Genomic DNA, 9,949 nt, shown 5'->3' with positions numbered 1-9,949 from the left:
TGAAAACAAAGTACATGCAAACTGTAAATAAAAATCCACACAAACCACGCTGCAGTAATTAACTTGACAGGGAATTGCAGACTTGAAAGGTCAGCAAAACACACAGTTGGGAAGACACCAGGAACCCAGATAAGCCTCGACAATACCAGATAATTCATGATTTGCTCCCAACAACTTTGCTGTGCACAGCTTCCCTTTTTAAACACTGTATTCCCAGCTGCAGCTAATGAAGGGAATCAGGGCCCTTTCCTCCCCCATAAGCCATGCAACTCACGTTGCTCCTTTCTCCATTCCTCCCTGCGTGTCCTAGGTTGAAGAGGGGGGCTGGGTCTTCCTCCGAATTCCCTCTCCCTTGCTCTACCTCTCACCTGCTCTGCCCAGCTGGCCTTTGCCCTTCCCCAGTTTCTTCCACAGCCACCAGAGCCAAACTCCCACTCCCTGTCAGCTGCTCAGCCTCCCCCTCTGAATCAGATTCTGATAGGGGCATGACAGTCAGCATGAGAGGTCTAGATGAAGAAAACAGGAGATAGTGGTTTTATTCAGATGAACTATCCTATCCCATGGGATTGTCTGATATTAGCCTTATGAGTCCTAATACATTTTATACTTAAATCTTGCTTCTTGGAGCTTTTCTAGAGTTTTCTAGAGTTTTTAAAGCTATTTGCAAGCTGCTTTGGTAGCATTTGTTGTGTGAAATGCAGGAAGCAAAATAAAATATTTTATAATAAATAAAATAAGCAGGTTTGTCTTTTTAACTGACATTTGTACTTGATATGACATAACTTGTTTCATTTACTTAAAAATAACTAATTCTGCTGGAGGAGGAAGGTGTTGTTGTTACTACTTACAGAATAGATGCGGCTAAAAAATAGATATGATCTCATTCTGACAAAGTTCAGAACAGTGAAACCATCCCAAACATGCATATGTGTTCTTTTGGAGTGTTTTGCTACAACTGAAGGGATGTTTAGAACTTTCTGTTCTTGGAATTTTGCTAGAATGTAAACTGCAGACATTTGGACAGACATATAGTTGCATTTCATTACCAGAGATTTACTATAAACAAAAAAAGTTCCCAATAATTAGCTCATGTAACAATGCTAGCAAACAATAATCATATGCCTTTATAGTTGAACTGAATAGACAGTCTTCTCTCCAGCTGAACTCTTAACTCTACTGATAATTTAAAATTACAAGCCTGCCGAATTTACAGCAATTCAACATATGTGACAACGAGAAGAGAGTGAAAATGCAATACTGTACATCAGTATCAGAGAAATGTTCACTTATGCGCCTTGCTCAGAAAGTGATTTATGAGTGCATTCTACTGCTAATACTGGTATTTAAAATTATAAAACCGTAAGAGCTGGAAGAGGCAATTTAAACCACTGAATTCAACATGCAAGAATTTAAAATACAGCAGTCCAAACAGATGCCTACATTTGCTGAAGCAGAAGGCAAATCTACCAACTCTGGGTAATTGATCTACCATTGAACTATTTTTAAGAGTTATAGGGTTGGCTTTAAAAAAAAAAAACTCATTCTCATTCCAGAATCTGTAATTTAAATCCATTATAAAGTCTATCTTGCACTCTGGAAGGAAAAACAGGTCTTGACCTTCTTCTATGTGATTTTCTTTTAGGTATTTGAAAAAGAGCTATCCTATTCCCCTCAGTCATCTTTTCTGAAGGCCAAACATACCTTTCAGCCTATCTTCATATGGATGATCCTAAGTCCACCACTCACCTTTGTTGCTCTTGTCTGATCCTGTTTTGCATTTGTCTGAAGCTTTGATGCCTAGAATTGGAGATACTCAAGGTGAAATCTGACCAATCAACTAGAACAATTGCTTTCCAGGACTTGGAACTTATACTTTGATGCAAGGTAAAACTTCATTTGCTTTCTTTACAGCCACATTATGCTGCTGGCTCATAGTCAGCTTGCAATCAATTACTATTTCAAGATCCATTTTTGCAAGCACTTGTAATCTGTCTCACCTGTAACCTGTAACCATAAATAGCCTGACTTCACCCTGCATCACCCCAATTTAAATCCTACATAGAATGTACTCACTCTGATGAAGTGAGTGGCAGCTCATGAATGTTTATCACTTTTAATAAAATGTGTTAGTTAGAAAAGGTACTACCATACTTTTTTTTTTACCAGTATAGACTAACACAGCTCTCTTCCTACAAAGGGAAGTGATTCCTGATCAGGTTTGTTTAGTCACATGAACACCCCCTAAATATTGAACTGAAATATTTTTTCCAGAAGTGGAAAAAGTTGATTATCTTCTGGAATGCAGTCAATATTAAATCAATTAAACTTTGCTCTGGGCAAAAGAAGGCCTGTATTGGGAAATCAAGTATACAAGGGTGGTGTAATACCAAAATAAAAGACAGGCAAAGAAGGGGAAAGAGTGGCTTTATTCAACACTATACTCAGAGATGACTTTTGGTTGATACATTAAAAACTGGTAATATTATCAATTTATTGCTTGTCCGTAGGGGCAATATATTCACATGGTACTGAACTTCTCTCTGCATCTTGATTATGGGAGCTGAAGTACCAGTACAAAAGACCTGTCTAGATTGATGTCTTTTACCTTAGTCTTTTTAGTGTTCAAAAGACATAGGGATGTTCTGATTGTGTTCTTTCCATGGACTTTAGAAATGCCGAATTTGATAAAATTTTCCAGCATTCTCTTTCAGCCATTCTCTTTTAGCTAGCTATATGATTTATCTATTTGAAAGACTGTTTAAATAAAATTGGCCAATGTCCATTTGTAAAATATGCATGATTGACAATAATTTAGAGATTCTCCATACAATTCAAGACAACTTTCAGTGAGAAGCTAAAGCATCAAGAAAGAATCTTTATACTTTAGAAAGGTTGTAATATATTTTATATAGTTTTGAGGCATCACTGTTTTGATATTTAATACACGAAAATGCATGTCATATTAAATTTATATATGTATGTAAAATTGTATAGCATTAACTTCTGGTGTTCAGTATCATTCCAGACATGCGATTCAGAAATATTTTACTGAATTCAGTAATAAATTTAAATTTCTTTAGGGTTAAACCTTATAATGTCCATATAACTATCTGTAAATACATTCATTACATACAGGCAAGACTTATTTTCCCATAAGCAATTCTAGGAGGATTGAAATAACTATAGTCTTCCAGATGTTGGAATCCAATTGCCAACAGCTAGCATGGCCAACAGTTAAGGATAACAAGGTTTTAAATTTAACATCTGGACAGCCACACATCTTCCAGCCTCATTGCACAGACTTACCCTGTATGATTACCATTATTTTTGGTCTTAAATATAATGACACATAATTGTCAAATATGTGTTTTTATAACACACTTTTCTTCCCAAAGGATCCTAAAATAGTTACAATTCTAAAAGCTAACAAAATATAAAAACTAAAACATGGTTCTTTTAATAAAGTAATATAATCAATAAGAAAAATATATGGATGCTATTTAATTACAGGGAAAATACTTGATCCAACAGGTTTAAATTTCAAGACAGAATTTTTACTAAATGTCCAGCTATATGAGCTATTTGACAATGGAATAGGCTGCCTCAGATTAATGTTCGTTTATAACAGAAGTTTAAGAATAATTATCTGCATCTATCTGGGATGCTGTGGGAATAGATTTTCTGCTTTAGCAGGAAGCTGGTCTCAGTGAAGTTTCAGGTTTGAGTCTAAGTCATGGAGAACTGTGAATAATAACACACTGGCTTCCATTTGGCTTCTGTGGCTTACTTTTCAATGTGAAGGAAACCGATGACAGGATGTAGTTTGATAAAGGCAAATATTTGTAGCTCACGGTTGAAATGACAGTTCTTGGTGCTCGCTGAGCTTCATTGTTTTCTTGCAGATGTTTCATTACCCAAAATAGTAACATCATCAGTGGTAGTAAGGAGTGAGGTTTGGTCTCACTTTGTATTCAAGTGACTTTCCCTGCCAGTATTGGTGTTTGTAAAGCTCTAGTCTGCATTATTTTTAGTCATAGCAATCTATTCACACCATACACATGTGTTAACTTCCCCACATTGAACTTCTGTGAAGATTGCCAGGGATCTTTCCACATTTACCAAATGGTTTCCCCACTGCCTGAATAAAATAATTAAAAAACCCTTTTTTCAAACTCGCCTTCATTATTATTATTTAATAAATAACTCAAGGCAGCAGACATAGCAAATACTCATTCCTCTTTCTGTTTTATTTAACTAAATCAGAATAGGCTAGATATAGCCACCATTCACCATCTTGGAGCCCACCATTGCATTACTGCTTCCATTGTACCCAGTGAGTATGCAGGCAGGGCATAATGGGGTTTGTAATCTCACACATCTGGATACTTCCTGTCAGAGAAGGCCAAGCTATCTACTAAGAATAGAATAGAATAGAATTCTTTATTGGCCAAGTGTGATTGGACACACAAGGAATTTGTCGGTGCAAATGCTCTCAGTGCACATAAAAGAAAAGATACATTTGTCAAGAATCATAAGGTACAACACCTAATAATAGTCACAGGGAACAATAAGCAATCAAATCATACCAGGAAACAGTCAATAAAAATTGTTAGGATACAAGCAACAAGGTTACGGTCATATAGTCATAAGTGGGAGGAGATGGGTGAAAGGAAGAATGGGAGAATTAATAGTAATAGTAATGCAGACTTAGTAAATAGTTTGACAGTGTTGAGGGAATTATTTGTTTAGCAGAGTGACATTCAGGGAAAAACTTTTGGAGTTCCACGTGAAAATCAGCCTTTTGCATGTAGCTGATTTTATATGTTTTAAACACTAGGACTTTTCAGATCCCTTCTTGACAGCAACACCAAAGAATCTTGTGTTAACTTAAGGACAAATAATGTTATGGTGGCATCAATTTTTATGGATGGCAGAGGAACCTTTTTTCAGAAGCCATTCTTTGCAGACCCAGCTCTTGAAATGATAACCAAGACAGCTGCCACCCAGAATATTTATTTTTATTTTATTTTATTTTATTTATTTATTTGATTTGTCAGTCTCTTACAAGATAATAGGTATAAGTATAAACATGAGTAAGAATACAAGAAATACAAATAAAAGGGGACAATAGGGCAGGGACTGGAGGCACCATGGTGCACTAATGCACACCTCTTATAGACCTCTTAGGAATGGGGTGAAGTCAGTAGTGGATAGCTTGAGGTTTTGCTGGTGACACAAAACAGACCAGAAAAAAGATGCTTAAAACACAGCCTGGGAACCAGACAAGGATAGCAGGAACAAGGGGCAACATTGAAGAAAATTCCCTATCACTGATAAGGGAAGCTCCTTTGTAACTTCCTATTGCCGGTACAGTTAGCTAGCAGTTAGGAAAATGCAACACCTATCAGCGGGATGCATAAAAATACCGCTAGGTAAGTCTATCAGCCGAGGTCTTCGGTCTTGCCATCGCGGAGGTAAAGGAAGGCTGGCAGATGTGCATTCATTCTGTTTTTGAAACTGGGTTGTGACTTTGGAGCTCCGGCCCCTTTTATAGTTTTCCCAATTAGGAACGGCTTGCCTGACGTCACGGCTATCTGGGATTGGTTGTACAGATCCGACACTCAAGGGGAGCCACACAGCCAGAGAAACTTTTAAAAGAGTGGTTCCCCCCCCACCCGCCACGCCAGTCTGAACTGCCTTAAAAAGGTTAGTTCTTACCTAGGCGTACGACCAGCTTCCTTAGCCTGGCTGGTTTGTCTTTTTTTTTTTTGGTTTCTCCCGAGAAAGGAAAAGCCCTGAAGTAGAAAACCAGCCCCTTCTGCTGGCTTCCAAGCTATCTTTCTCGAGCTCCCTCGCCTAACGATGCATTCTTCTTATTCGGTGCAGAAACTTTTTGACTGAACTTGCTTGCCTCGCCCGCTGCAAAGGCAACGCGGGAAGGCGGTGGATGAGGCGCCGGATCATCTAAAGCACTTTTATTTTGGGAGGCGGGTGGGTGAAAGGAGCCGCACTTTCCGAGCAAACGCGAGCGGAGGGGGTGAAGGGGTGGGTGGGTGGGTCGGGGTGAAATTGCAAAGCACCAAAGGGACTCCGTGCGTTTCTTTTGTCTGCGCCGAAAGTTGGTGGGGTATTATTTGCCTGGCGGTAGCAGAAGCCCCCCTGGAATTGGAGGAGATGGCTTGGATCAGGTGGGCTTTCCTGCTCTGCGCCTCTGCCTTTTGGTGCCCGACGCTGGACGCTTCCGAAAAGGCGAATGTGAGGAGGGTCACCTACATGCTGCAGCCGGGAGCGTCTCACAGCCGCCGGCTGAGCGGAAGGCAGCAGCGCCTGTTCAACCTGGAGCTGGTGGATACCCCTTACGGTAACTCTCGGCGCAGCAGCAGCAGCAGCAGCAGCAGCACCTTGGAGCGAACTCGCCGGATGAGCAAACCGGGCAATCCTGGCGTGCAGCTCCGCTTGGGTCCCACCGTGCGCCTTCAACACAAACCTGCCGGCATCCACACGGCAGCCTCCTCCTCCTCTTCTTCCTCCTTCGCCAAAGCTGGAAAAATCGTCTTGCGCTCCAAGACCCAGCAGCGCCACAGCAACGGCACCTCCGGCGCTAAGATCCACCCTAAAGCCCATCTGCGGCAGCTGCAAGGGTAAGGAGACAACGACGGGGCTTTCCCGCCAAGTCAAGGTGCTCTCGCCATTTGAGAGTGTCTTCCCACCCACCCCCGACCCCCCCATCCCGGCCACTTAAGAGCGCGCATGCCTGTGGACTGGCGGACCCGTAATCCGAGGCATGATGTTCACACCGCTTAGGGTTTCCCACAATGCCGTTCTATTCCCCAATTTTGGGACCTTTCCCCTCCCCCTCTTCTTTCTTCCCAGTTTTCCTTTCTCCGTTGCCTTCCAGAGCGCAGCTCCTGGAATTCCCAAACAGAATGACCCAACAGAGGGTGAGGTGATTAGGAACTGTGAAAGTGGTAGCATAATATCTCTGGACAGCATCATGTTGGGTCCTCTTATTTAAGATTCACTTCCAAAGCCGGGTGTTCTCCAGATGGAGTGAAACAGCAACGCCAGAATCACCAGCCAGCGTTTGGGTGAATTCTAGGAGTTAAGGTCTAGAAACATCTGGAAAATAGCAAGTTAGGAAAAAGCTTCTTTGAGTGTAGTTTAAAGGACAGTGTGAAACACTGAAAAGGAGCAGGACCAGAATCTCCCTTCAAAAGTTTTGGCTTTCACATAAATGAACTGTAGCTAGAGAAACGAAGAAAGAAGAATTTAAAGACATGGTGTATATAGGTCTTTTTGAGTTCATGGTTTTTGTAAAGGAGCATGTTAAACTGGAGATATTCCTGGCTGATTGTTCACATAAATGCCCACTCCTTACTTGGGTAAAAAAGTGGATTTTTTGTCAACGCTATGCTTGATGCACATGAGGATGTCAAATTTAAAAAAGGGCTTGGTGGTTACGTAGTTTATACAAATACAGATATCCTCTACTTATCATTTGTCACTTAACAACCATTTGAAGTTACAACAGACCTCCCCAGATCTATTTACAACCTGTTTTTGGAGTTATGATGGCCGCATAAACTCCTGTGGTGATGTGATCACACTTTGGGTGTTTGAGAACTGGCTCACCTTTACAGCCATTTGCAGCATCTTGTATCAGGTGACCACGATTTGCAATATGTTTTGTGGGTTTCTTGCATTTATTTCTGGTTTCCGGCAAAAAAGCCCATTGGGGAAATGAATTCATTTAACAACCTCCTGTTTACTTAACTACCATTATACAAAATGGTCAGAATTTCAAATGCAATCATGTGGCACCTCAACTTATGACTGCAACAACTTACAACTTCCAGGCTCAGTTATGATAATCAATTGAGGACTATCTATAATATAGACTAAAAAGTGGTAAGCTAGTTTCATATGATGTGTAAACCCAGCTCATATGGTTAGTTTAAGAATGTTATAAAAGAAAACAGGTTCTTCTTTAAAGCAATATTCTAACACAGTGTTTCTTAAACTCTTTTCTCTTCAAAAATTATGGAGGACCTCAAAGAGCTTTTGTTTGTATGAAGTATATTAATCACTGTATTGAAAGTTAACATTGATTCATTCACTGCTGCTACTTTTTTTTTTACTATTGTTCGATGGGGTTGTAATATTGTGGTATTTTTCAATATAGGTTGGCAAATCATTTTGATTTAGTTAATGTCTGGGATGGTCTTGGAGCCCTAGGACTACACTTTAAGAAGCACTTGTCTAAGTCATTCAGATCATGGATTCAAATATAGTAATGGTCCAGTTAAAGTTTTGCTTGATTATATTTTAAGTAATTACTATGATTACATATCTTTATTCTTTGCAGTAATCAACCATAGTTTTAAAGGGAAAAAGTCAACTTTACTTTTAGATGACAAAATCATACTGAGCTTATTTTAGTAGAAGCATGTTATAATGTGGGAAAAACAGGGAATGCCTCTTATAAATTAGCACACCTCTTCAATATGTTTTGAAAGTCTTTGTGTTAAAAATAATATTTTGTTTGAATTTGTATATCACTCTTATTTCTTTAAAAAATGTAATGGTTTAAATATCATATTCAGCGTTTTGGGAACCTTACTATTAATACCATTTATAATGATCACTGATTACATTTTTGAGGGAAAAATTCAGACATGCTTTAAGTCACCCACTATTTTACAATATATGGCATTCGCAAGAGCATTCCATTTAAGATTGTGGAAGCATAGCTTGTACCTGCAACAAAAGATGGCAGAAATAATTATTAAACTTGGACAAGTAATCAAACTTTCATTGATGGAACCCATTGAAGATATGGCCCATCTGCTACCTCAACGCAGAAAAGCCAAAAATTATCCATAAGGTTTGTAAAAACATAATATTAAATGTTTGGCCTCAGCTGGCCTTTAATGATGCCCCTAAAACTGCCTCATGATATTGATTTCTCGGGTTTCTTACCTGGCATGAGGTAGACTAGCCAATTTGGTCCCAGTTTTAATTTAATTTATTAATTTTGGCTTCCTTTTTCCTTTGGCTTGTGGGAGGTAAATTGAGCTAGAGACCTGCATCCATCCCACTGTGGTCAAAGACCTTCAGCTTTGGGACCTTAATCTTAGAGAAGGTGGTGAGAATGTAAACAGCTGAGGCATTTGGATGCCTCTACTCCTTTTCATGCTTACGCAGCCAAGAGAGATGTGCCTCTAGGTCACATACAATGAAAGTGAGGTAACCACAGAGGAAAAAAGAAAGCCCTCTCACAGACAGTCAGGAAAGACCTATTGCCTTCTAAGTACTGAAGAATCTATTCTTATTTGGAACACTTATAATTACTTTCCTTCAAGCCTGAAATCCCCCAACCCCTCCTGCCTACCCCTAGCATTCCACCAAAGTGTCAGCCCAACCTCTCCCCCCTATTTTTTTTCCCCTTTCAGTCTCTTGTTATAGTTCTAGCTGGCTTTTTTAGCTCCTTCCCCCTCCTTCCCCCTGCTTTGAAAGTGTCCCCTAGGAGAGAAAAATAGCGAGCTATTGAAATGCAGTAGAATTTATGGGCAGACATCTGCACCTGGTGGTTGATCCTTTCCTCTCCTGTTTTTTTTTTTTTTTGCAGGGTGAATGTCTGTGGTGGGCAATGCTGTCATGGCTGGAGCAAAGTTCCTGGGTCCCAGAGGTGCACCAAACGTAAGTAGCCATAAGCTTTTAAACACGAAACAAAGGCCTGTCCTCTCCTAAATATAAAAATAGTTCCTGGTCCTTGCAAAGTCCTGCAGTATGCAATCAGTTGAAGTCTCCCTCAGATACTTGTCACTAGAAATTGATCATGCTAGTGGCCTAGCTTTGTATTCAGACCTATTTAGATTTTATTTGTTTGTTTGTTTTTGTTTACTTATTTATTTTTGCCACCTCTCCTACTGCAATTAAAATAATGCAC

The 9,949-nt window shown here is 39.8% G+C and overlaps 1 protein-coding gene across 2 annotated transcripts in view; it reads left to right on the top strand.

Moving 5' to 3' along the window:
• The first annotated feature begins 5,606 nt into the window (after nucleotides 1-5,606).
• The window catches only part of LTBP1 (latent transforming growth factor beta binding protein 1), a 224,820-nt gene continuing 220,477 nt past the window's right edge, over nucleotides 5,607-9,949 (top strand). The window contains exons 1-2 of one of the 2 annotated variants that reach the window (XM_026695526.2): nucleotides 5,607-6,641; nucleotides 9,629-9,699. In XM_026695526.2, coding sequence (XP_026551311.2) covers nucleotides 6,175-6,641; nucleotides 9,629-9,699 — 538 coding nt within the window. In that variant the 5' untranslated portion in view covers nucleotides 5,607-6,174. The remainder of the gene's footprint in view (nucleotides 6,642-9,628; nucleotides 9,700-9,949) is intronic. The other variant, XM_026695525.2, reaches the window with a different exon arrangement.

Source organism: Pseudonaja textilis, chromosome 1 (assembly GCF_049901715.1).
Source record: "Pseudonaja textilis isolate UNSWEBS1 chromosome 1, rPseTex1.2, whole genome shotgun sequence".
NCBI lineage: Eukaryota > Metazoa > Chordata > Lepidosauria > Squamata > Elapidae > Pseudonaja > Pseudonaja textilis.
Note: the sequence above shows the minus strand (reverse complement) of the source record. Positions and strands in the feature narration are given on the sequence as shown.